Below are 27,621 nucleotides of genomic sequence, written 5' to 3'. Positions count from 1 at the left end.
GTATTATTTTTGAAAACCATTTGCTGTCCACCTCACAGTTCAGAACTAAGTTGTGTTGCTCTTTCATATAGAATCCAGAAAAAAATGTCTTTCAGCCTGTAGCAGGACAAAATGCGAAAAAGGTGAAAGAAGATGAACACAGTGAACTGTAAACATTCACTTCCGAACATAAACACATAATTATACTTAATAAATGCACCATAATGTCTCATAAAAAAGAAAATCAACCATTTTCCCTCAAAGAAATCAAAAGGCACTTTAAAATGTTTATATTTATACATATAAGTGGGTTGCGCCCTCTGTGTTTCGGGGGGTCAATCTCGAGAAGTTTAAGTGTCTTGGCATCTTGTTCATGAGTGATGATGGAACAGGAGATGGACAGAAGGACTGGGGCTTCCTCTGCAGTAACGCGTCCACTGCTCTGGTCAGTTGTGGTGAAGAACGAGTCGAGCCAAGTGCAAAGCTCTCGATTTACCTGTCCGTCATCCAGGGGGAGCTCAAATTTAGAGCTTCTGCCTCTCCGCATCAACAAGAGTCAGTTGAGGTAGTTCGGGCATCTGGTCAGGATGTCCCCAGGGGAAATCCCTCTGGAGGTTTTCCCACTGATTTAGAGCCCAGGAAGACCCAGAGTCCACAGACGGGGCTATGAGTCCCTGGGAACGCCGTGGGCTTCCCCAGAGTGAGCAGGAGGATGGACCTGTTGGCCCCACAGCGAGATTTCATATGTAGGTGGAAGACATTGGAAGGATGGATGGATGTTTTCATGTATTCTCTCTCTATATAACTATTTTCTTTAATTCCATGTGGCATTTTTATTTAGCAGCGAGTCAGGGTATACTGCGACACCTGCAGACTTTTAGGTTTATAAACAACATAGCTGTAATCTTCTTTGTGAATGTTTAATGTTTGTTAAAATGCATGTAAAAATGACTGACTACAATCACTGACAACAGCTGGAAATTGCTTTTAAAATTGGTGCTAGAAATGTCTGTACCCTCAAATGAAACAAGGACTGTTGGGTCGCGGTTCAGCCATTTTACTCTTGGGGAAAATTCAATAAACTTTAATATCACTCAATTGAAAATTTATTTTCGTTTCTTCCATACTGCGTACACAGAGCAGAAGGGGAGCAAATCTAACTTTGGTGATGAGTCTGGGAGAGGAGTTTCTGAATGGAGCAGACTCACGTCGACTCTGACTATTTCTGTCTGACAGAGCAGAGAATCCTCATCTGGAACGGTCGGGAAGCATCTAGCCAGCACACGCTGTACACACATTCACAAATTCTCACTTGGTTGTGACCCACATACTGTTCATATGACAGCAGCCATGTGGTCCGGATCGCAGAATATGGAGTCAGATTACTTTACAGTGAGCAAGTTCTCGCCTCTCAGCAGATCAGACTAAGCTGCTGATGGCTGAGAGGTGACACTCGCAGGATAACAGTTTGCTGCCGGGCTGCAGGTCTTGTGATCGCAGCAGCTGGACATATTTGATACAATAATAATTGTCTGCTTGTGTGCTGTCGGTGGAAGCTGTAGCTTGGAGACAGCAGACAGAAAAGAACAAAAACATAATCGCATTTCTCTCTTGTTCTCACATCAAATCAGACCTGAGTGATGTTGGCCCAGCCCACATTCTTCAAAATCAGACAAAAATGGCGTCAAACGTTTGTGCTGGTTTGTGAAGCAAAAATTTTTGTTTGTGCCACTTTCATTTTAAAAATATTAAGAAATGAAAGGCCAACCAGCCATCCCCACCTTCTTCAAATCAGACAACATTGGTGTCAATCCAGTATCAGTCGACTGCGTTTGTGCTGGTTTGTGTAGCAACTTTTTCTTTGTGCTGCTTTGGCTTTGAAGATATTAATACAATTTTAGAGGTCATTTTGATTTTGTAAAAGTGGGGGTGGGCTGGTTGACCTTTTGACCTTTAAACTTTAACCTTAAAACAAAGCAGCACAAAGAAATATTTTTGCTGCACAAACCAGCACAAACGTAGTCGAGTCGACTCACACCAATGTTGTCTGATTTGAAGAAGGTGGGCGGGGCTGGTTCACCTTTCATCATTTCTGGAAACATTTTTTAATAGCTAGAAAAATGATAGCAGCACCAGTGGAAGTTTTTGTTGCGCAATCCAGCACAAATGTATCACCAACGTTTGACGTCATTTTTGTCTGATTTGAAGAAGGCGGGGTGGGCCGACTTCACACAGGTTCTGCTTGGTGCTTTGTGACGGACCAAAGAAAGATGTCCCTGCAACACCATGCTGCTTTCCTCATAGCTCAGATTTGCCAAGGTGTTGTTAGGCTTTGACGTGTTCCCCTTTTTCTTTCAAACGTAGCCCTTGCTTTTACTGCTTTAAGATTTTTCTTTTCTTCTTTCTAACTAGAATTGATCAAAGTAGCTGAAAAACGACGTGAAAATTTTCTGTACTCGTCTTCTGACAGGTCTGTGTGCAGGTTTCTGCTTTTGGGCATCCCTCCCTCGGCCATCAAACGCGGATCAATTTCAGCCGCATGTCCATCCATCCCATGCTTCACCAACCAGGTGATCTGTTTAAAAAAAAAATATATCACCGTTTGCACAAAACTGGACAGAACTGCATGCAACAGTGGAGATCTGCTCAGCCTTTAAAGGAAACTTTCAAATCTCAAAACTTCTGCATCTGATGTTTTTCTACAGGACTGAGATCAGGGAGTTTTTGATGAGAGACAGAGAAACATTGGTTCTGAAGAAACTGCTTATAATTCTATGTTTTACTCTCCGATGACAGCCTGAGATGGTAGAGAGCCCAAAAACTGTACTCAGGTAAGAGTAGCACCACTTCAACATATTTTTGCTCAAGTAAAAGTGAAAAATAGCCACATAAGAAATGACTCAAGTAAGAGGAAAAAAGCATTTGGTAAAAAAAAAAAAAAAAAAAGTTGTTGCAGTACTGAGAAACTGATCAAAACCATGTTATGTGGAAATGTTGGTGTTGTAAAGACCCAAATTAAAATAATTCATATAATTATATAATAGATTCAAACTCTTTTTCCAACTCAATTTCTTTAAATATAAAATTTATGAAACTTTAACAAAGAATGCAGGTGTGTGTTTTGTGTGAAAACAAGCTTTCACTTCATTCAATCAAGTTACTCACTGCAGGAAGAATATTTGGAAATTATACTCAAGTAAGAGCAGTGATGCTTCATAATAAAATTACTGAAGTTAAGGAAAAACTTTACAGCGTGACACTCCAAAAGTAACTTTTCCTCAAAAATTTACTCAAGCAAATGTAACTGAGTAAATGTAACTAGTTACTATCCAACTCTGGTACCGGGTATGATTGGTATGAACGTGTTCGCCTCTTTCTACGTCAGGAACAATCCTTTGTGGTTTCCTCACAGGAAATGGGTTTCTGGTGAAAAGACTCGGAGCGGCTGTGCTTTAAAGAACTGCATCCTCCCTTTTGTCTTTTCCTCCTCCTGTCTCTCACTCCTCTCCTCTTTTTTTCCACAAGCAAAACGTCATCTCAACATTCAGGAGGATTTATACAGACGAATGTGATTGTTGGTGCATGACTGATATTCATTGATCTCTTTAGGTTTCGATGAAGTGGAAAGTAATATTTTTATACACAGAAACAAGGTAGCGGAGGATTCTTAGGATCTCTACAAAATAAGCGTGATGACATAATAGAGAGTGAGGGAAAACTTAATTTTGTTTTTGTTTGCTATGTTGTTTTGTTTGAATCAAGAAGCAAGTCATGATTAAAAAATAGAACTATCTCAATAAAAGAGACTTTACCAACTCTGATTTATTAAAATAAATGAAATATTCAGTTGTACTTTGCTTACCAACATATGATTTACATTTTATTGGATCTTTTCTTATTTTTACTTTAATGAAAACTGGAGAAATTTGCCCACAAGTGCCTTCCTTCATTCCTTCCTATCACCCACCCATCCATTCGTCAACCTGTCAACAAAGGCCTGTCATAACAAATGAAGATCCAAGACAATCAATGGCAGTGCAGGTGTTGTTGAAATAAGAAGCAGTAATTTGTTCAATGGTTATTAATGGAAAGGCTGTTATGCTGCCATCTACTGTGTCTTCTGTGTACTGCAGTTGTATTGTACCGCTGTTCTAAGAAGGAAAATAAATGAACGCACGTTGAAACGCCTGTTCTCTTCAGGTTATGGGCCCAGAGCGTCGCTAAAAAGTTCAGTAAGTGAAGTTTTTTGAGTCAGATAAACGGAATTGTGGGATTCACAATGGATGATAAGACGTTTATCGACAAGCTGAGCGGACCAGAGAACTGGGCAACGTGGAAGTTTCAGATGGAGCATTTGCTAAAAGCTAAAGGACTATGGGGCATGCTAACGGAGACGGATATGCTAACTCCGGATGCTAGCGCACAAGCGCAGGCGGAATTCGAGAGACGGAGAGAAAGAGCATTTTCCATGTTAGTGCTAAATGTGAGTACACCCCAGTTATATTTAATAACAAGCTGTCAAACTCCAAAAGAGGCTTGGGACATGCTAAAAGGACATTTTGAGAGAGACACTTTAGCAAATAAACTGTTCTTGAAGAAGAAATATTTCAGATGTGAAATGAAAGAAAAGGACAGCTTAAATGACCATTTAAAACGAATGAAGGAACTGACTGATCAGCTAAGAGCAATAGGTGCTATAATTGAAGAGGAAGATCAGATTGTAACACTCCTGGGTAGCTTACCACCAAGCTATGCTACGATTGTCACTGCTCTCGAAACTAAGATGGACAATTTGACATTGCAGTTTGTTCAGCAAGCATTAATCAATGAAGAGCAAAAAAGAGTCAATGTTAATGATGACTACAGTGCTGCTACATCAGGTGGTGCATCAGCCATGTCAACACAAATTCACAGAGAAATGCAGGACCATTCAAAAGTAGTGGGAGCTGAAAGACAGAGTTCATGGAGATGTTACAAGTGTGGCAAAGAAGGACACATAAAGCGTAACTGTCCAAGTTGGAAAAAACGAATAAAAAATCACAAAGCCAAAAATGCAGTTTGTGAAAATGAAGAAGATCCCTCTGATAGTGCCTTTGTTGCAGAAAATGCAAATCTAACTGAAGGACCAGGACAAGATGTGTGGTTGATTGATTCTGGAGCATCAAAACACATGACCTGTGACAAAGAAATTCTTCAAAACTACCAGCAGTTTTCAGAAACACAGTCTGTAAAACTGGGTGATGGCAGGGTGGTGGAAGCTCAAGGATTTGGCATTGTTAAATTGAACATGACCTTCAAAATAAGTGATGCTAAACCTGCCACAATGTATGATGTGTTGTTCGTTCCAAAGTTGTCTGGAAATCTTTTTTCAGTGGGAGCTGCTACAAGAAAAGGAAATACAGTGCAGTTCAAAAAATCTCGTGCTACATTGGCAAGGATGGAACTCTTCAAGGAATGGGAACACAAAGATCTGATGGACTGTATCAGTTGGATATTAAAGGATCTTCGCAGGTCTATCATAGTGCATCAAGTGCATCAGTAACAGCTAATCTGTGGCATCAGCGATTAGGTCACACTACCAAACTAAAGAAACTAGAAGATCTGGTGAATGGAGTGAAATTCTCTGCAGACAAAGAACTTCCTTTCTGTGAAGCCTGTGTGGAAGGCAAGCTCACAAGACAGCCATGTAAGGCAGTGGGAAAAATTCGTTCCAAACGTAAGCTGCAACTGATCCATAGTGATGTCTGTGGACCCATGCAGACTGAATCCATCGGTGGGTCAAAATACTTTGTAACATTTATTGATGACTTTTCTCGATGTTGTAAGGTTTACTTCATGAAACAAAAAAGTGAAGTCTTAAGCAAATTCAAGGAATTTGAGAGAACATTCTCCAATGAGTGTGGACACAAAGTTGCAAGACTGAGATCAGATAATGGTGGGGAGTACATTTCAAGTGAATTTCAAGAATATTTGAAGGCTCAAGGTATCCACCATGAGATGTCTGTACCTCATACACCTCAGCAAAATGGAGTTGCAGAAAGAAAAAACAGGACATTGGTTGAAGCAGCTAGAAGTATGTTGTCACATGCTAAACTACCAAAGATGTACTGGGCTGAAGCAGTAGCAACAGCAGCCTACATACAAAACAGATTGCCAACATCTGTTCTGAAGCAAGAGACACCCTACCAACGATGGTCTGGTAAAAAACCTGACATGAGCCATGTGAAAGTGTTTGGTTGTGTTGCTTATGCACATATTCCAGACGCTGAAAGACGAAAACTTGACAAGAAAGCTGTAAAGCTCAGGTTTGTGGGATATGCAAACAATGCAAAAGGATATCGTCTGTTTGATGAAGAAAAAGAAAAATTCTGATTCGAAAGGATGTCATCTTTAATGAATCGGACTTTGACTGGAAAGAGAAGGAGGAAATTTCCTGTCCAGAGAAAGAGGTGATTACCATCACAGAAGAAAAGGAAACAACTGATGATGACGTCACTGTTGATGAAACTATTAAAAGAGGAAGCAGAATCAGAAAGGCTCCAAAGAGATATGGATATGACGAGTTTGCAGATATGGTGACTGTTGATCATTGTGCTAATGTGTGTTCTGTCACAGAACCAATCACACTGAAAGAAGCATTAAAGGGTCCAAATTCAAAAGAATGGCAAGAAGCGGCTGATTTGGAATACCAGTCACTGGAAGAAAATGAAACATGGGATCTGGTGGAACTACCAAAGGACAAAGAGGTCATTGGGTCAAGATGGGTGTTCAAAGTCAAGCATCAAAGTGATGGAGAAGTGGAGCGATACAAGTGCAGACTTGTTGCCAAAGGTTACTCACAGCTCTATGGTGCTGACTACTATGAAACATTTTCACCTGTAGTACGTTTTAGCTCAATTCGTACGTTATTATCCTTTGCCATCCAGAATAACCTACATGTACATCAAATGGATGTTGTCACTGCATTCTTAAATGGACACCTGGAGGAAGAAATATACATGGAACAACCTGAGGGATACATCAAACCAGGTCAGGAGCATCTTGTATGCAAACTAAAAAAATCAATCTACGGATTAAAACAGTCTCCTCGTTGTTGGAATAAAGAGTTCACAAAATTCATGATGGATCTTGGATTTAAGCAGAGCACCTCGGATCCTTGTGTGTTTGTGAGGTCATCACAAGAGCTGGAGATAATTGCAGTTTATGTAGATGATCTGATGCTGATTACAGAGTCAACTGAAAGCATGAATGTGTTAAAACTGACTCTCCAAGAGCGCTACAAAATGAAGGACTTGGGTGAACTGTCCTACATCCTCGGCATCTCAGTTATTCAAGACAAAGCAAAAAACTGCATCTTTCTTCACCAGAAACAGTACATTGAAAACATTCTTCAGAAATATGGGATGGATAAAGCAAATCCTGTTGCAACCCCTGCTGACATCAGTGTAAAACTGAAAAAGGATGATTCTGTCAGTAATCCTGTCAATCCAAGTACATATCAGTCTATGGTTGGAAGTCTACTGTATGCGGCAATGACAACAAGACCAGACATAGCACAAGCAGTGAGTGCAGTGTCAAAGTTCAATGCAAATCCAAATACTGCACATCTGACTGCTGTGAAGAGGATTCTTCGATACCTAAAGGGAACTGTTAACCTTGCTCTAAAGTATGACTGTTCAGGGAACAAAGATTTGACTGGTTTCTCTGATGCTGACTGGGCTGGAGATCAGGACGACCGCCGTTCAACAACAGGCAACATATTTCTACTCAGTGGAGGAGCAGTGAGCTGGCTAAGCAAAAAACAAACAACGGTTGCACTTTCAACAGCAGAAGCTGAGTATGTTGCTCTCAGTCAAGCAGCTCAAGAAGGTACCTGGCTGAGAAGATTACTGAATGATCTTGGAATGGTCACAAAGCCTACAGTGATTCTGGAGGACAACCAAGGAGCTATTGCAATAGCAAAGAATCCGGTGGACCATTCAAGAACCAAGCACATAGACATTCGTTACCATTACATTCGTGAATGTGTGCAGAATGGTGAAGTCAAGTTAGAATATTGTCCAACCGACGATATGAAGGCAGATATCTTGACAAAACCTCTTGCAAGACAGAAGTTTGAGTATTTTAGAAGAAAGATTGGACTTTTTCCAATTTAAATCTGTGATAGAATGTCTTGCTTTGTAGTTTTTCATTATAAAGTAAACAATATTTTTTGTTGAGTACGGCAAGACAAAAAAGGTTAACTATAAACAGAAAAGGAATAATAAGTTAGTCTCGCAAGTTGAGTTAAAAGTTATTTCAGCACTATGTTGTGTCTTAATACCATTGTAAAAATTAAGTGGGAGTGTTGAAATAAGAAGCAGTAATTTGTTCAATGGTTATTAATGGAAAGGCTGTTATGCTGCCATCTACTGTGTCTTCTGTGTACTGCAGTTGTATTGTACCGCTGTTCTAAGAAGGAAAATAAATGAACGCACGTTGAAACGCCTGTTCTCTTCAGGTGTAACAGTGTTTAGGTTTAAGTTGTAGAATTCCACTTATTTTATATTTATTAGTGCAATGGGGAAATAGCGCCCTCTCTCTCGGTGTGGCTGGTTATATTTTGCTGGCCACTGTAATCAGTGCCAGTCTGTGAAAGCTACACGAGAGGTGAGTTGGATTTTTCAGCACACTACAACAGAGCATTATGTTAGCTTTTAACTTAGCACAAGAAGTGTTTTACAATTTTAACAAAACTAAAAGTACAAAAATTTGTGCCAGGCACACATAGTGTATAGTTATTATACACTATTTGTCTAAGTTAATAAAAATGATGTTTTATTATGTTGCTAACACTTTTTCTACTGTGTGCTGAAAAATCCAACTCACCTCTCGTGTAGCTTTCACAGACTGTCACTGATTACAGTGGCCAGCAAAATATAACCAGCCACACCGAGAGAGAGGGCGCTATTTCCCCATTGCACTAATAAATATAAAACAAGTGGAATTCTACAACTTAAACCTAAACACTGTCTGTTACACAGACAAAACATTATAACCACTGTGTGTCGAACTGCAGCTCAAACCCTAAGTAAAGATTGACATTTCTTCATTTTTGTGACTGTCTCATATTGAATTAATCTCTTAACATTAAAACAGCTCATAGAAAACTGTTCAACCCATCATGTAAACACGGTGAGAAAATGCCCTCCACTGAAACTGGCCAAGAATCCACGGCTCAGGTGGGAGAATCTGTTGATTAAAGTCATAAATTCCCTCCTGCACATCACCTTGAACACACCATCCACACTGTAAGACATGGTGGTGGCAGCATCATGCCGCATCATGTTAACCTCTGTCTGTCTTCAGTGGGGCTGAAAACAACCACACGCTTCACTTTTCATATTTTTACAGCAAAAAAAAAAAAAAAAAAAAGGAAAATCCATGCTTCCTTTTCCTTTCTCTTCCCACATTTACAACTTTTTGTTGGTTTTACACACAAAATTTTAATAAAATGCAAGTTTATGGTCGTAACAATAAGAAGCATGGAAAAGAATAAGAAAAGCTTTCCTCACTGCTCCTCTGCTGAAGGAAACAGCAAGTTGACGGGTGTGGACGCTGCCAGGAGGAGTTAGAAACCACAGGTTGCAGCAACAGAGGCGGCCACAGTTTCTCCACACTCCGCCTGTGCTTGTTTTACTCCTGATCTCTGAGGGGACAGCTCTGCAGCGGCTGCTTCATATTTAATTGTTTTCGTTAAATTATTCTGGCTCACTGCCGTGTTGTGCCACCGTGAATTGGAGCGCGGAGTCTGTCAGCGCTTCTCAGCGTGTGTGTTTTCTGTGCGGACGACAGGGAGAGGGATGCCGCGAACAATGGGAGCTTCGCGGAAAGCAGGGCCATAGCAACAGGATGAATTAGTGAACAGGCATGAAATGCTACGTTTAACACAAAGCTCAGGAGCCACGGCAGCTGGAGGTTTCATATTCAACACGGATAGCCTGGTGATGCAGGTTGGACCAAAAACACCCCAACAGCTGCAAAATAAGAAACTATGAAGAGTCCACTTATCTGGAAGGTTTATACTGATAAATAAAATAACATTTTTGATAATGTCACTTCAGAAGTAAATTATAGAGGACACTTAAAGTTCAACATGACTGTAGAAACAGTTTATGCTGCGCAGTGTTCAGTAATAATCATTTTTAAGAGTCACACATAGTGTAAAAGTGGAAATACCTTTCCTGAGTGATGACAGTTTTATGCTGTAGTTACTAAATGCTGACTCAGGACGGGTTGGTAAAATGGTCTGCAGCGCCCCCCTCAGGACAGACAAGACAAGCAGAGGCAACATGCAGATGAGCCAACCTGAATATTGCAACCAACAAATAAAGTGCTGCTTAAATGTAAATTAAAGCACAATAATGTCAGTGGAGGGGGGGGAGGGGGGGCTGATGAAATACATACCAGGCCATTTTTAGATGAATTAAAGAAAGAGGAATATACAGATTAATTGTGGCGCAGCCTGTTGTTACACACCATGTCCATCCCAGCACACAAAGCTCAAATCACCTCAAACTGGTTTCTTGAACATGAAAGCATGAATTCACTGGACTTCAGTGACCACAGTCCACAGTCACCAGATCTTATTCCAACAAAGAACCTTTAACATGTGATGGAAAGGGAGATTCACATGTATGTTCAGATGACAAATCTGCATCACCTGCATGATGTGATCACATAAATATGGACACAGATCTCTGGGAATTGTTTCTAAATCCTTGCTGAATCAATGCTATGATGAATAGAGGCAGTTCTGAAGGTAAACAGAGCTCCAATTCGGTACTATCAAGTTGTACCTAATAACTTGGTAAAACTTAGTAGTTGTGTCTGAACCAAAGGTATGCATGGGTAGAAGGTGAATTTTATGATAATTTAAGCAAAAGTTTTTAATTCATTTGAAATAGAAAGATTTGATAAAGACAGAAAATGAAACCAAGAATTTATCTGAGTCAGCCTTTACATTGTGCTTCATACAGGATGTAAATTAATTTTAAAACTTAGACATAAAAAAAAGAACATTTAGTCGCTCTTTACAAAAGAAAAAACTTTCTTGACCAAAACAATATAAATCTTGTTTAAGGCAAACAACAACCTAAAGTTGAGAGAAGACAGCTCAGTTTGTGTCGCACCCAGCAGAGACAGCCCAGAGACCAACGAGTCGTTTGTGAGCATAAACCTTGTCAGGTTAGGAAAAGTTGCTCTTATAGCAGTTTACTTTTCAATCAACTCTAACAGTAAAAAAAATCTTTTCTTTTTTTTTTTCTTTTTGAGTGTCTGAGCCAAATGAGGAAAACATAAGAATGCAGCTGCATTCTTTGTATTTTACCTTCTCTTCTGTCAAAAACATTTGACGCTTTAGTTTAAAGTGAGATTTTAGGGTAGGAGATATACCATAAAACTAAATGCAGGCAGAAACGTGAGTGGTGTGACTGAGTATCCAAGATGGGACTTTGAGATCTTGGACATTCAGGTAAATTACTCTATTACTTTTAACCTCACTTGTAAAACATGGGCAGACTAAAAGGAGAAAAGTAAGACTTGCACAATAACCTGATGGGTAATACCAGAGTACAAATAGCATAAATTATTTTTAACCAGGATTTTTGTCTTTGGAAGTACCTAATGTCACAATGGTCATTTGCCCCAGTGTTGAAATGCAGACAGCCTGGATTTGCCAGAGAGAGCTTTTAAATTACTCCACCGGATGCAAGTTTGTTAGGTCACCAAGCTGCTGCACTCAGACATTTTTCCTGACTTCTTTCTCCTCATGAAGCACTATATTAAGAGTTGCACTCCGAAGCTAATCTCAATCTTCTGCAAATTTCAGCTTTATTCTTTGCTGCCATGTGTTCGTTCTTTTCTTTCATGCCTGATTAAATCTTACTGGACTTATGGATTTAAGAATGAATATAATCATCATAAGATACAAATTTGAACATAATTGAAAAGCTTTGATGAATACTCTTTAAATCCTGGACAAAATGTCTCTAAAAACATGCAGTTTTATTTGAAATATAGTTCTAAAGCAACTCTAACTCATCTGTTAGAAATATAGGAAAATAAATTTTGCCAAAATGTTTAATCTTCTAGAAATTTAAAATAACCAACTCAACCCTTTTTTTTATTATTAATTTTATTGTACAACTTCACAATCAAATTTTGTACAAATGCTGTTAACAAAAGAAAAATAAGAGGAGAAATGTTTACTGGGGGCCTGAAAACACAAATGTCCTCCATGCAGCAGGAGCAGGAAAACATGCTGCTCCCGACTACTGAAGTCTTCAGGTACGTCCTCAACGCTTCATCCCTCTAACCTCGGGAGTAAAAGCTGCATTCTGGTTACCATAGTCACGATCCAGATTTAGCTCGTGAACTATAATGGCCACAAAAGTCCAATTTGAGAGTTGTAGTGATGGCGAAGGAGGAAACTTGTTCATTCGTTGTTTGGTCCAGGTCCAAAAAGTTACGAAGCTGAGATGTCAGATGTCTTCAGGTTGGAGTTTAGGAGCGGGTGTACTTCCCCCAGATGTGGAGCATGAAGACTGAAGCAATAAACAAGAGGCTCATCACCAGCACAGGTACAGGGCCGCTGTCGAAACAATGAGACACTGATTAAAACACAAATCACCATCACTTGCAGTGGCTCCAACCAGGGTGAGCATCTGATTTTATTGATGAGTTTTGGAAACAAGGAGGGGCTCTCATCTCTGAAGGAGGCTCTGAGAGCGAGGAGGGGTTGGGCGAAGGAGCGCATTGCTAGGTAGCAGCATCGCCATGCCAACATTCGCCTGCGCCGCCCCTCTTCCCGCCCCCCCTCCCTGTCAGAAGGCTGTAATTGAGTTGACCTTTCAGAGTGGATCCTTTAATGAAGCTTTGAGGCTGGCGTCTAACGCAGGAACAAACACGCACTCGATATACACCACTGTATGGCCGGCCTGCCCTCCTTCGACTGCTGGAGAGACGCACTCAATAACGACCACGGCACCATTGATCAGCCGCGACTGTTTATGGCCAGGAGACGGGATGCCTTTGCTAATATCAGAGCCGAGGATTCAGCAGAACATAAGTTTGAGGATCAGAGTCCTCCCAGCATGCACTGTGGCAGCAAATAACTGCGTGCACATGAAGAAGGTCCCAAACTCGGAGGCATCAATTGTTTTAGCCGAGAGTCACGTCTGCCCAATTTCCTGCCATTTATCATCCCAAGAGTCGGAAATACTGAAGATTAGCATCTCTAAGTGGAGCATGTCAAAATGTCAGACACGATATGCGAGTTTATAGGAGCAATTCTTCTATAAAGGGTGTTTTTATTGTATTTTTTTTCATAAGTGGTACTCACACTTTAAGGCCCGGTGAGTCTTCAGTGTAGAAGCGCCACATGCCGCCGGTGCCGGCAGATCCTGTAGTCCTGGCTCCGCTGCGTGTACCGCTGCTGGTAGCTTTTCTAAAGGAGACATAAATGAAAAACAACTTCAATCCACCTACTATAAAAACATGTTGCAAATCATATTTTCTAAACGGCAAGAAAACTAGTCAAAAAAAGAGAAGACGGTCAAATCTGTAAACGATAGTTGTACAATCTACACTCCTGTTATCATTGGCATTTAAAAACCATTAACAGTAAAAAAAAAAAAAATTCAGTATTTAATCTTAATATAACTAGGAAGCAGACTGATTCATGGCTGCTTTGCTTGTGGACAGATTAAACAGAGGTTAATGAGGTAATGAAGAGGATTGGTGGTAATGGGTAATAATGAGAGAGAAGCTGCAGCGACCCTTTTGATTACACTTTGATTAAGTCTACACGACAACATCCATCTACTTTAATCGATGAGGGGGGCCAAACAAGAACTAACCACCTGAAACCTGATGCTTTTTACAGCATTTAATAAAAAACAAAAACAAACAGTAAGCAGTAGGAACAGGGTTTTTACTTTCAATTTTTTCATACAAAAACAAGAATCAAAATGGAAATGTGATCAGAAAGAATTTTAAACAATAATATAACATTTATGCATTTGAGAAAAAAAAAAGTCAATATTTTGATGGAAGTAAAGAATAGCTGTCCAACAATCTGGTGGCACATTTCAATTTCAGAGTAAAGACGCAACCATCAAAGATATCCTCCACTTTCACTTTTGGATTGTGAGAAGCAACACAAATTTGACTCCCAGCAGTTTTCTATTCTTCACAATTAAACATTGTAAAATTTAACTGGTTTAAAAACGGCAGGTCAATCCAAATAATATTTTCCCAGATTTTCAAATAAAGCTCCCATGTCTTATTTCATATTTACCCTGTTATTGAAATATTGATTTCGATCTGAATTTGCAGATCAGAAAGAAGGTACAAACAAGTTATACCTATTAAAACGTCAACTTGACACTTTTGACTTGGGCTCCACAATATCTCAATCATCATCATCATCATCATCATCATCTTAATTAGCAACATCATTAAAAAAAACCTAACAGGTTGGGTTTCTTAGAAGAAATTGTTTTGCAAAATTATATAATTATTACATTAAAAAAAACTAATTTGAATGCATTAAAATTTAACTATATTTGAATGTACATCGTTGGATTTGAGTTGAACAGATATAACTGTATTGGAATGAATTCAATTGACTTAAACTTAATTTTATGCTTATATAATTACACAAATTGAATCTTGTAAAGAACTTTGAGATGATTTGGTGTGAACTGGCAGTCTTGAGCTTTAGTGTGAACAGTATTAATATCACCAAAGACTGATTGGAATTCACTGTTTACTGGAAATCACATTCCAGGTAACATGAATTTATGAGTTTATTCAGTTTGTCAATGCAGCTTTATCACGAATACCTACGATATATTGTCAAAATATTCAATAATACACATTGGCGTAATATAAAGTGCACCATGCAACTGGAATTTTGACAACTGCACTCACTTAGCAACTCTGTAAATATTACTGTAAATCTAAAACTAATGCTAGTATCATAGACGCTTTGTGGCACAGGGTAAAGTGGGAATCAGAAATTATACTGCATCCTATGTCTAAACCACCCAATAAATTCCCAACCCAGCATGTCAAACTAAGCATCAGCCAGTCACTGGTGTCAAGTATGACCCATAATTGAGGGTTACCGGAGAAAATGCCTGAGGGAGCGGAGCTTTTTCCAGCTGTTTGGTGCATTGAAGGGCTTTTCATTCCCTCGCAGGATAGAAAAACTCAGTAGCTTAAAAAAGTTCAGTTTGTAAAAAAAACATGGTTACTGAGTGGAGACTAAAGAAGCATCAACACCGTTTTAAAGCTACGGTTGCCAATCTATGGCCAACTACAAGCTGACTTCCCGAGCAGATAGCCCAGCTAATAAACCCCCTAAAATGAGCTTGCTCTAATTTTCTTACTCCATTAAGACCAAAACCGTCACAAGGTAGGATCATGTAATCTATTCAGAGGTCTCAAACTCCAGTCCTCAGGGACCGCTGTCCTGCAACTTTTAGATGTGCCTCTGCTGCACCATCTGAATAGAATAATTAGGTCATTAAGGCTCTGGCTCCAGAGAACTGATCTACACAGGGAGGAGGTAATGAAGACATTTCATTCCAGTGTTTTGTACCTGTGGCACATCTAAAAACTGCAGGACAGTGGCCCTTGAGGACTGGAGGTTGACACCTGTGATTTAATTGGTGTTAATTTGATATCACAAACAGGTAACTTTACAATATTGATCAGCCATAGTTTGGATGGACATACTTTATTAAACAGCAAAACAATCCTTTGTTTTGACGTAGAATACAGCGGAGCCAGTAATTTGAAAAGAACAGAAGTTATTTTGTCATGTAGAGTCATTAACTGTATAAATTCAAGATTCACGCTAATAAATGTACCCTTTTTACTTATGTGGTCCAAAAAAAAAGCTGTTTTTTTTTTTTAAATCACAGAGTTAAACAATAATGTCGACATGGATTATTATACCTTACACTAGCCTTTGCTGAAACATGTCCCCATACAGTGAAGAGAAAGGAAAGTTTCCTGCATAAAAATTCAGATTTTAGACATGACTGTAAAGTTTAGACGACATACCTTTGCCTGACTGTAGAGCCTGCAGCCCGGGGAGCCACTGTTTTACTGGGGGAACGGCTAGACGCCCCAACGTTAGTTGCACTTGCGGCTGGTCCAGGCTAAAACAAAAGATAAATGTTATTTAGGTGAAATAAATCTGCTTATCAGCCATTTCTTTGGTCAATTATTGTTTCACAATCTCAAAGCCATACCTTTTAAACAAAAATATTAGAGGGTTTAAAAAGTGCATGATGATCTTTTGACATAATATTCTAACACAAGATTGCATAAAAGTAAAAAAAGTGCAATATTACAGACCAATCACGTACCAACAAACAATATTAACCAGAGTAAAGATCACAAAAATATTAATTTGGTCCCAATGTAATGTTACATAAGAGGATTACATGTGTACTGAATTAGTAAATATTGGTTAAATATACTTTCATAATGTTAAAGACTAAAGGCTAGATTACAAATTAAGTCATTCTGGAAATCCAGTATTTGTGAGAAAGTACAGTTTTGGGAATCTAGCATAAACTGTCTAATCCCCATTTTAAATGACAGAAAAAAATCTATCTACCTGTATACATGACTATTGGGGCAAACCAGACATATTTAATTATAATAAATGATAATAAATTTTTAAATACTTGCCTTCACTAGAACAGGTTAGTTTTAAGCAAAAGTCGTAGCACCGTGATTACAATTTAACCCTCCACAGCAATGGTAGTCTTGTGATTGGCTATATATATATATATATAATTAATGTTAATACATTAAGTATTATATAAGGAATTCGTATACAAATTGTATGAATCTCTAAGGAACGGCCACGTCCACAGCTAACCTGCTAACTACAAAACGATCACTGGCACTAAATGAATGTAACTAAGCTAGCTAGTTAAAATTCTAATTTTTAGATGGAAATAAGAAAATTACCATTTTGTTTTATATTTCTTGATGCAGATCTAAAGCGAGAGCCTCCTTTGAATCTGATATCCACGTCAGAAAAAAACGCAGATTGTGAGCAAATTGGTCAAAACTTCAGAAGAGAGCTCACAAAGCTGACGTACGTCTAAAAAGGGACACGAAAGCTAAATTCAGGACCAGTGAGGGCTACCGAGTAGAAGCCTGACTGACTGAATTGATCCAACATAAAAACAAAAGAAAAAAAAATTACTTACACAGCTTTATGTTTTTTATTTTCAATATAATAAAATAGCTTAAACTTTTTTTTAATTTAGAAAGAATCATGCATATAATAAACTACCAATTGTTGAAAGGCAAATCACTGTTTCTCCTTGTCTCTATGAGAGAGAGACGTGTCTCACTGTGGGAAACTGACGCCATTACGGTTCAAACAGGGCACTCAAATGAGCTTAAACCAACAGTGAATTGAACCAAAATGGCGGCTCACTGTCAGTTCTTCATCATAGCTGTGGCTGATCAGGCGAGCTTAATCGATGGTTTCTAAAACTGAACAAGGTAGTGGAGAAATTGAAAGGTAAACATTTCCGTATTTCACGTTTAGTTGAATGTTGCTTGGACTTTTGGTTGCAACAGCTCTCGCCAGGTTATGTGACTTTAGCAAGACAGTTTCGAGCCAGTGTCAATATTAGCACATGTGTAAAAACGCCAAACTTTGGCTGGAGCCACCCTTGCATCCGTCAGTGTGCATTCTTACTTTAACCTATAATTAAAGACAAGCTAATTGCACGTTTATAAGACGTGTTTAAATGTGTGAGGTATGCTTCTTGTTTTTTAGTTAGGATTGTCTTTTAGATTGTATATTTCAGTTCCGATTACACAAAAGTCGTAAGATTGACATTCTCTTATTTCTTTTTATGTAGTGAGATTTTGTTTATTTAGCTGAAAACATAAACAACTTTAACTTTGTAAAATAGTGTTTTAACAAAATGCATACTCTAAATTTGCTATATAATTATTATGTGCAGAATGGCTCGGGTGGTGTTTCTCCATCCGGATCTTGGTATTGGAGGTGCAGAGCGACTGGTGGTTGATGCTGCTGTTGCCCTAAAGTCTCAAGGATGCAGTGTTCAGATTTGGACCGCCCATTATGATCCAAAACACTGCTTCTCGGAGACGCGAGACCCAGATCTTCCTGTGGTATGTAAAAGCACATCTTGCTGTTTTTATTTATTTATTTTTAATAAAAGAAACAGTACTACTTAGGCACGTCATCGGCACGAAAATCTTATATATTTTTCGAACTTTTAGTGATTAATTTATACTATTCTTTTTCCAGAGTGGGGTGACGATATAACACCATTTCGCTCTAAAAAGGCATTAGTGCACGAGTTTTAATTGAATTTTAATCTAATATCGATTTTCTCCAACAAGCTGAAAATAACACATTAGGTTAAAAAGCTAACTAGTAGCACTAGCATTACAGTTTGATTTTAAAATGTCTGCTGGCAAAGTGTGATGGATACAACACACTTTGTATCCATCAACAAGCTTTTGGAATAATGTTGGCTGCTTATTTTGCCCTTTTCTCATAATAATTGGTAGGGTTCATTTAATGCACTTGGTTTACTTGGCTTTTCGGCATCAGGTATCGCTTTTTTCAATAGTGTTAGATCAGAGCCATTCCATAAGTGTAATATTCCTCCTCCAAAGCATGTTTGGATGTGATCAATATCTTGTCTTAGCAGCTGATTGTGACCATGTTTTAGCTTCATTCCTGTTTTCATAAACTCTGAACAGATTTTGTCCTTCCTGACAATACATTTATGTGTTTAAAAAACAAATATTCAAGACTCTCAATGGTCCAAATTTCTTTCTTAAACGTAAATGTATTAAAGGTATGTGCTGGCGACTGGTTACCCACCAGTATATTCGGCTACCTGCATGCTCTGTGTGCGTACCTCCGGATGATTTATGTGGCCTTCTACCTGGTCTTCCTGAGCGGTGTGGAGTATGATGTCATCGTTTGTGATCAGGTGAGTTTATTTAAGCCGCCAGTGTCAGATCGCTGAAACTCAAAGGTTTCAACAGTGAAGTCTTCTGTTTTTCATTGAATCCTGTGGCGTAACACAAGTATACATTTATTTACTTTTTTCTGTAGGTATCGGTGTGTATACCGGTGCTGCGGTTGTCCCGACACAGGAAGAAAGTTCTGTTCTACTGTCACTTTCCGGACCAGCTGCTGACCCAGAGGAAGTCAGCCCTGAAGAAGCTCTATAGAGCTCCTATTGACTGGTTGGAAGAACGCACCACTGGCATGGCTGACATGGTAATTAAGATAAAAAAAAATTGCTTTATTCCATAGGACTCAGATTTAAACCTCTGACAAACCTTAGGATTCACTCCTGGTTAAAAACACACATAGTCGTCCTCATCTAAAAGTATAGCCAGGCAAAAGCTAAAAACTAAACTCAGTCCTAGAAAGTTCCAGCTGTAGTTTGTTCAGATGATTTACTAATCGCTAAGGTGACTCCTGACATCTTGTCTCTCCAACAATCATTTGTGGGAACCCCTTAAATCTGAGGAAGACTGTAAACAGAGTCTATTAAGAGTGATGAAGTCAATGGTGTGGTCATTTATTAGAAAGTGATTGCACTGGGTTTTATTTTCAGGTATCACAGTGAAAGGGGGGTGAAGATTAATGCACGCCAGTATTCAAACTTTCATTTGTAAAGAAAACAAATCATTTGAATGTATTTTTTTGTTAATTTAACACATAAAATTCAAGTAAAGCCATAAGGTTTGTGGATTATTTTAGTATGTTATGAGATGATATTCATGGCAAAGCTCAGAAACCATTCAAGCCATTTAGAATGACGACAGTCCTTAAGCTGCTAACAGAGTCAAAGGAAACTCTTAGAGATGTGATTTAAATAATATTCTCTAACTTCTCTTTTCAGATTTTAGTGAACAGCCAGTTCACTGCAGGCGTCTTCAGGGAGACCTTCTGCAGTCTAAACCGCGTCCAGCCCGACGTCCTCTACCCGTCCCTCAACACTAACGCGTTCGATCAGATGTCGACGGAAGCACAGGGCCTGCAGGGTCTGCTTCCTGAGGGAGTATCCCACCTGTTTCTGTCTCTGAACCGATACGAGAGAAAAAAGAACCTGGGCCTCGCTCTGGAGGCTCTGGCGGTCCTGAGATGCAGCCTGACGCCCTCTCAGAGAGCGGGCGTTCACCTGTTGGTCGCCGGCGGCTACGATGACCGAGTTACTGAGAACGTCCAGCACTACAACGAGCTGACAGAGCTGGCCGAGCAGCTCCACTTGGAGGACTGCGTCACCTTCCTGCGCTCTCCCTCTGACTCCGTGAAGGTGGTGCTGCTGCGGACCGCCACCGCTGTGCTGTACACCCCCAGCAGAGAACATTTTGGGATCGTTCCCGTAGAGGCCATGTATTGCAGCTGTCCTGTTATCGCCGTGAACTCCGGGGGGCCCCTGGAGAGCATAGCTGATGAGGAGACGGGCTTCCTGTGCGAGCCCACGGCCGAGGCCTTCTCTAAGGCCATGGAGAGGCTTATCAGGGATGCACGCCTCCGCAGGGACATGGGACTAGCTGGGAGGAGAAGGGTGGAGGAGAAGTTCTCTCTTCAGGCCTTCTCAAACCAGCTCTATGGGTATATTGTCCAGCTGAGCAAGTGATGGGAAGTGAGGATGAAAACTGTGGAACTGAACAACTGCGGCATCTCAAAAACAAAAAAGCTTACTGTTTTCGGTGTAGATTCATCAAGAAATGGAAGTCAATAATTCATTAGTATTGATAAAAATGACTAGTAATTGGAAAGAATATTCTGGCAGATTATTATGGGAAAATGTCTTGCTCTTCTGGCGGATTATTTCACTTATAACTAGCACTTTTTGTCAATTTTAAGCAGTTATTGACTTAAAACAAGCTCTTATCTTGTGCTGAAAAGTTAATTATGAGTCAGTTTTGTCTCGTTTCAAGTGTACTAAAATATTTGTTCTAGAAACTACACCAAAAACATTAAGATTTTGTGTGTTTTTGTCGTATGGATGTTACAAAAACAAAACTTAAGTTTTGTTTTGTTTTTAATTTCCAGGAGCCTGAAGTGTTAGTTGTTGTTTTTTTTTTTCACATAAAATTATGATGAGCAAGATTTCTTTAAACTTGCAGTAGTTTTTCTAATATTAATTGAAAGCTTTTTCACTCATTTGAGTCCAGTTCTTCGATGCACTATATGTGTCATGGCCATTACTGGACAGAAATTGAGCGTTAAAATGAGCCAAAGTCCAAAAAACAACAATGAAAGACCTCTAGAAAGGATGAAGAACTATCAGTCAGTACCAGTTTGAAGAATTACAGGAATGTCTGCCTCACTGAAAACACAATATAAAGAACGGCTTGAAACTTTTGCACAGGTCTGTATGTGAACTGAGCTGGTGTGTATTATTAGTACTTCAAGGACAATTAATCAGCCTTCCCCATGAGAGGTTGCTGCGAGGCGCGAAAGCGATGGAATCCGTGTACCAATTAAGAAATGAGAAATTAGTTTACCTGTCCTGTTGCTGGAAAAATACCACCTTCTTAGGTGTCTGTGTGTCTGGAACTATGGAAAAAGTGCCGCAACGTGGCAACCGAGAGCCTGGGAAATGAGTCTCCAACGAGGATTGATTGTTGCGTGAAATGTTTTGCACTGTTTGTGTGTATTGTGCCCCCAACGCCTCCCCCTCTACGCACGTTTTGTTTTTGTGTCTTTTTGAAGAGGAGCAGCGCAGTCATCACCACATGCCACCGGGCAGCGCACAATCTGAGATCGATAGGTGGATGCTTTTCTGCTGCGTCCTGTCCGTCCACAGCTTTGTTCCCCTTCCTGTATTCAGAGGACGCTGGCCTGTTCGTGACTCCTGCAGCTGCGTAAAGGGTTATTAGCAGACGATGGAGAGTTGGGCTTTATTAGATGGGCAGTGAGCCTGTGTCTGGGTCATTATCAATGAGGAGAATAGCAGAAGGTCATTGTGTCTCCGCGATGGCCTCCTCTGGCTTCTTGCTGTATAGAAATGCTCCTATCGGCATTCTTGAAGTCTTAATAAACAAGAAGACACATAGTTTCCCCCATCTCCGGAGTCCCACCAGTTCTGCTGGTGCATTTGTTGGCCTTTAATAGACTTCTGTAAGGATTTTGTGGGCGAGTAAGCAGGCACAGATACATTGTTAATGCTGTAAATAAAACATTCCAAGAAAAAAAAAAAATGCCAGCAAGAAAGTTTTATTTTGCTCTTCTTTAATCACTGAGGGACAAAACACAGAAGATCTTAACTTTGTGCTTCCATTTGTCGTTGCATTATCATTTGGAGAGTCTGAGTTGTGTCTGAATGAGCTTCATTCTTGTTGAAGGGGATCTATTGGAAGAAAAAAAATGTTTTTTAAAAAACATTTAAAAAAATTAAAATGTTTTTAGGGTCTTTTTTCTTTGCTTAAACAAATGTATGTTATTTTCCTTTGATTTTTACACAGCTCTCAAATAAAACTAAAAAGCAGTCAAAAAAGTGGCTTTTCTTAATCAGCAGTTGCATAACATTGAAAATACCTATTCTTTTATTAACTGTATGGAGAATCAAAAGTGCCACAATTTATGTGTTTCATTAGTTTTGTAAAAAAAAAAAAAAAAAAAGACAAATATAAAAGTTTTATTTAATACAAAATAATTAAATGCCATTGTTACACCTTTAATTAATTCATTAATGATTTAGCAATATATCATGATTTCTTTTTGATTTACATGATTTCCTGTATTAAATGTAATGCGTGGTGCCCACAATAATCTAGATGGTTTCCGGTGGAGATGCAGTCAGGATGTGTTTGTTGTTGTTGACCCTGATGCGAGTGCCTTCATCACTGGGATGCGCTGCCTGCTGATTCTGGTTTTCTTCAGGACCCGATCACCTTTAGATTTCACCTTGATGTGCCCTTGATGTGCCCTTGATTGTCAGCTGACAATCAAGGGCACATAAACAGCATGAAAACAGTAGGCCTTTGCAGCGCTTTGCTGCTCGGGCCTAATTATTTAATATTGAAAGATTTTTACCTCCCACCCCAAAGTGGATAACATAACCTTCTACATTATAAACACCCCAAAGAGACAATCCTAACCATGGATGCACATTGTTAGGATCAGTCCATCAGGTCTCCGATCTCTGCAGTAGACGCACCCCGATCAACCTAGAAAATAAAAACAACACTGAGAAAAATGACAACATTGATATTGCTACGTCATTTTTATTGTGCAGCATTGTCTATTGCCTTTAAAATCATAGCCATTTTTTCAAGACTTCCTCTTAGCTCATGAAGAAAGCAGTATTTTTTTAAATGTTTTGCACATATATATAAAAAAATCTAACCTCTCGCTTTGTGATTTGGGAAAAACTGCTGCTCCAGTTTCCTGGGCGGTCCATAGCTGGAGGCTTGATATCATCTGGTTGACTGTTTTCCTGTGAGGGGGTTTGTATCATCTGACACTCATTCTTTAGCACCAGATGCCCTTGATTGTAAATGCTTCAGTATGATTTCGGGTCTAATAATGAACTTTTATACAGCAATGTGTTCTATTTGTGTTTATTCCATCAGGTGGACACAAACAGCCTCAGTGTCCGGCATGTAAAAAATGTCCTTCTCTCTTTGATCTCACTGGTTTTAAGTAATTCTTTAAGCTTTCAGTCCTCACGTCTCGTATTGATTCAGACGTTTCTTCACAGTCAATTTCAAAAGCTGAGAGGCACTGGAGCCGACGGTGTGGCCACTTGTCTGCCACAGCTACAGGTATTATTTGTCCCCGTTGGTCCAATTAGTACTGCTGACTATGGTTTAATTTAAAATAAATACCAAGATCCACCATGTGGAATATTTCAGATCAATTAATTTGTATGAGCCTGGTGGGTTCTGATTGCTAATGTTTTCTGTTTTAATAATCAGCTGAGGTTTATTGTAGGAAAACCAGAATCCTACTTTCACGCTCCTGATATTTGCTTTGAGGGTATTTAGACTGATGCTATATGGTAATCAGTCAGGTAATTAGATATTATGGTAATTAAAATAATATAAGTTATTAAGCAGTTCCTGTTAAAACAAAGCATTACATTGCCAGCCTAATTAAAATTAAAATTAATATTCTGCAGGTGCTTCTTGTAGAAAAATGAATCAGTGTAAGTATTGTGTTTGTAAACATTTTTCATTGAAAAGAAAAGTAAGTGTTTAAGTATTTAACTTTTATGGTGATTTAAAAAACCTGGTTTTAAAAACATGCAAAAAATGAAGTCCAATTATCTAGAGTTGGGATATCAGACTCTGCTGCTGCTAGGTTTTCATGACGTGCTTTGTGAAATGGTCCTGTACGCTTGTATTCAGCCCCCTTTACTCTGATACCCTTAGATAAATTCTGCTGTCTTCAGGAATCCTTCAGTATTCTCTGAGTTCATTAATAAATATGGAAAACTGCAAAGCTTCTCTGACATTACCATGGGTTTACACTGAGTAAGGAGGGCATGAATCGAAGAAGCAGCAAGAGGCCCACGGTTTCTCTGGAGGAGCTCCAGAGATCCAAAGCTCAGGTGGGAGATTTTGTTTAAATTGAACAAATCTGGCCTTTATGTAAGAGTGGCAGCTTTCTGTTTGCCATATCAAGCACAAGGAAGAAAATTGTCTGTTCGAATAAGACCAAATCTAATCTTTTTGTCCGACGAGGTGGAAAACTAAGACAGAGTATGACAGTAAACATCTGAGCAGGATGCTATGGGGAGCTGAATGGAGCTAAATAGAGATGACAGAATTTAAACCTTCTAAATTCTGTCATCTCATATTTATACCTTTACTTCTTGTCGGTCAGTGTACTTGTCTTTTTTTTTGTTTTTTTGCTTATTTTTATTATTTTTTTCAGAGATCAGCTTAAAGGATTATTACACATGAATGTAACAATAACTGATTAAATTTGATGAAGTTATCGTGCTATTAAAGTATTCAAACTTTGCAAAGATATCTCACTCCAGCACTGAAAATAATCATTTTATCAGTAATTACAGAGATAGAATTTGTTCATATGTTTGTCACATTCAGTACAGTTTCAAACAGAAACAGGAATATTGGTAAAGTTTCAATAAAAATGTGAAATTGTCTTTGTTAAAAGACAATGATTTGCCAGACATTCAGGAAATGTTTCGTCTAAAAAGGTCTAAAAAGTTTCACATCCCAACTTTTTAGACCTCATTGGTTCATAGAAATGGACGCCTAAGGAAAAGCGATTGGACATTCAAAAGCTGCAGGCAAGTGGTGTGGGGAGAGGAGTGGATTATTTGCATATTTATAGGTATGCATAACTCAAATGAGGGGAAGGTATGGAATTACATCCAGGACTTGTCTTAGGGGATTACACGATCTAAAAAAAGAGATATTTTTTGTTGTTGTTTTTAATAGTTTAATCACTGCACCAATGAGAATCTTAAAAACTGACTGATATATAGGCTTACTTGACATTTTTACAGCACCGTTTGAATTACAGATGCTGATGTAATTTAGTAAATAAGGAAACTTTAAAATGCTTTTCAATGTAAACTAATGTTATAAATCCAAAATGCTTATTGGTCAGGATTTAAAGTGCATATGTGTGTGTGTTCTTGCTGTGTGTGAGTGGAGGTATATGTAAATCATGAGGAAAGCAGGGCTGCAGTGATTTAAGGGTCATAAGTTGGGTTATATCCGAGGAGCCCACAACAAAAAGAGGCAAACACAAATAAAACCACACGGTTTCGCTCGCTGTTTGGTTTTCTTATGAGACATGAAGATGTGGTCTGAAGTTGCTTCCTCACGCTTTAAAGACATGCTCTTTACATTTAAGTTGTGGACCGTCTCTCCGGCCCCTCCTCCACTCTGACTGCCCTGTGGTGAGGTGCTTATTAAGATCACGGTGCGTCTGAGTGGCAGTGATAACCGGCACCCAGGTGCCACTGGCACATGGTGTTTAATTAATTAATGAGACTGCGGGGTTGGTTTTCTAATTCCACGCAGCCGGCACCGAGGTGTGGTGGGGAGATAGCTGTGAAGAGTTTAGGTCTGGGTTTTCAGGCTAAGACGAGGTGTGTGAAGGCGTGTGTGCGTGTGCATGTGTGTGTGTTATGGTTGTATATCTATTTTGCTGGCAGTTTGGGAGCTGACCTCCTTGTTAGAGGAACATTAAACATGTACGGAATATTTTTACCCTGACTTTTAATCACTCCTTGTGATTGTAAGTTAATCATGGGCTAAATGAAGCTGATAATGAGAAAGGCTCCATAAGTGTTAATACATCAGCGTAAACTCCTCCTGCACCCTAACCAGGTCATGGACTGGGAGCAATGAAAACAGAGAAAAAACATCTACGATACAAGCAGAAACCAGCAGAAAAGTTAGACATTTTCCGCTTCTTCTTTTTTTATGAATTGATGGTGAAATTGTTTCATTTTATGCTAATAAAGCAAGCACTTTTTAATCTTATGCAGTAACCTTTCTGAGATGCTGGTTTGATGACAAACATTTGTAACTTAATGTACCTTAGAATTAATTGTCAAAAGTTTTAGTGTAAATAACAAAGCCTACTTAGGAGTTTGTGAACTTTAAACCTTGAGTATCCTCCTTCAAATTTCTTATTTGGTTTAGAAAAAGAATGCAAATTACTTCAGTGTAAAATTGTTAGATGCAGCTTGAGGCTCTTACTACAGCATTAAACATAAATTACACATTTATTTTCTATACAGATGTATTCACCAATAATCTGATTAAAATTACTACGGCAACAACTATCAGGTGTGATAACTGGGATTAACTGTCTTACATCCCTGTAGAGGAATGTTTAATGTTTAATTGATGGTGTGGTTGTTTAATTTCAGCCACACTAGAAGGTTTTTGAGACTTAAGTCCTTCATGAAGATCAAGTCACAACCTTTCATTCATACATAAAAAAAATCTGTCCTGTCTTGGCATTTCAGGCACGTCATGTAAAGAAATGATTTGTCTACATCTACCATTGCAGATTATACTTATGTAAGATGTTATTTTAGATTTTAGAGAAAAATCATCTAAAATACATTTAAAGTACAGACTTTGAATGACCTCAAGAAGGCTTGGAGAATTATTTATCAAGCCCACTTTAGAGGATAACAGAAAATGTGTCAGTTTGAAATAAAAATATTTATTGATTGAAACAAATTTCTGCATATTAAATGAGCATTAGATTTACTGTCCAACCAATCAATAAAAAAAAAAACACACACACCAGATTAAATCAATATTTACATAAAATAATTCTAATTTTTCTCAAAGAATCAGTAGTATTTTATGAAGCCGCTCTGGCCTCGTTTGAGCTCCAGATAATTTAGCATTTTTCTCTCAGTAGCTGCAGGATTTTTACTGAGCTGCTCTAAATCTGTATTCAGGGCTCATCTTTAAAATCACTTTTACACAGTATACATGTGAGGGAATTATGTATTTCAGCCTTTACTGCTCCCATAAACTACTCTCATATATTAGCTTACACACCATAAATGTTAACACTGCATGAGTCTTCACTCACATTGG

The 27,621-nt window shown here is 38.8% G+C and overlaps 2 protein-coding genes across 4 annotated transcripts; one reads left to right on the top strand and one right to left on the bottom strand.

Moving 5' to 3' along the window:
* Positions 1-12,140: 12,140 nt before the first annotated feature.
* Positions 12,141-17,171, bottom strand: sec61b (SEC61 translocon subunit beta). Its single transcript, XM_044117279.1, has 4 exons — positions 17,014-17,171; positions 16,093-16,190; positions 13,361-13,465; positions 12,141-12,610 (listed from the first exon to the last, which is right to left on the bottom strand). Exons 1-4 carry the CDS (start codon positions 17,014-17,016, stop codon positions 12,523-12,525), a joined length of 294 nt encoding a protein of 97 aa, XP_043973214.1. The 5' UTR covers positions 17,017-17,171; the 3' UTR covers positions 12,141-12,522.
* Positions 17,172-17,449: 278 nt separating this feature from the next.
* alg2 (ALG2 alpha-1,3/1,6-mannosyltransferase) lies at positions 17,450-23,618 on the top strand. Of its 3 annotated transcripts, none has more exons than XM_044117212.1 (5): positions 17,450-17,578; positions 18,030-18,201; positions 18,900-19,037; positions 19,163-19,330; positions 19,962-23,618. In XM_044117212.1, exons 1-5 carry the CDS (start codon positions 17,538-17,540, stop codon positions 20,700-20,702), a joined length of 1,260 nt encoding a protein of 419 aa, XP_043973147.1. In that variant the 5' UTR covers positions 17,450-17,537; the 3' UTR covers positions 20,703-23,618. The 3 variants fall into 3 exon arrangements, with proteins under 3 accessions (XP_043973147.1, XP_043973146.1, XP_043973148.1); XM_044117211.1 differs by lacking the exon at positions 17,450-17,578 and adding an exon at positions 17,614-17,740; XM_044117213.1 differs by lacking the exon at positions 17,450-17,578 and adding an exon at positions 17,737-17,819.
* The last annotated feature ends 4,003 nt before the right edge of the window (positions 23,619-27,621 follow it).

This window comes from Gambusia affinis, linkage group LG05 (assembly GCF_019740435.1).
Source record: "Gambusia affinis linkage group LG05, SWU_Gaff_1.0, whole genome shotgun sequence".
Classification (NCBI taxonomy): domain Eukaryota; kingdom Metazoa; phylum Chordata; class Actinopteri; order Cyprinodontiformes; family Poeciliidae; genus Gambusia; species Gambusia affinis.
The sequence above is the reverse complement of the archived record's forward strand: the minus strand, read 5'-3'. Positions and strand labels throughout refer to the sequence as shown.

Excerpts from the sequence above, each read along its gene's own strand:
- sec61b (XM_044117279.1), bottom strand. Across the intron at positions 13,466-16,092 it reads GGCTCTACAGTCAGGCAAAG|AAAAGCTACCAGCAGCGGTA; the intron begins GTATGTCGTCTA and ends TGTCTCCTTTAG. Across the intron at positions 12,611-13,360 it reads GACTCACCGGGCCTTAAAGT|CGGCCCTGTACCTGTGCTGG; the intron begins GTGAGTACCACT and ends TTGTTTCGACAG.
- alg2 (XM_044117211.1), top strand. The coding sequence starts at position 17,697 with ATGTGTAAAAACGCCAAACTTTGGCTGGAGCCACCCTTGCATCC. Across the intron at positions 18,202-18,899 it reads GAGACCCAGATCTTCCTGTG|GTATGTGCTGGCGACTGGTT; the intron begins GTATGTAAAAGC and ends AATGTATTAAAG. Across the intron at positions 19,331-19,961 it reads CCACTGGCATGGCTGACATG|ATTTTAGTGAACAGCCAGTT; the intron begins GTAATTAAGATA and ends TTCTCTTTTCAG.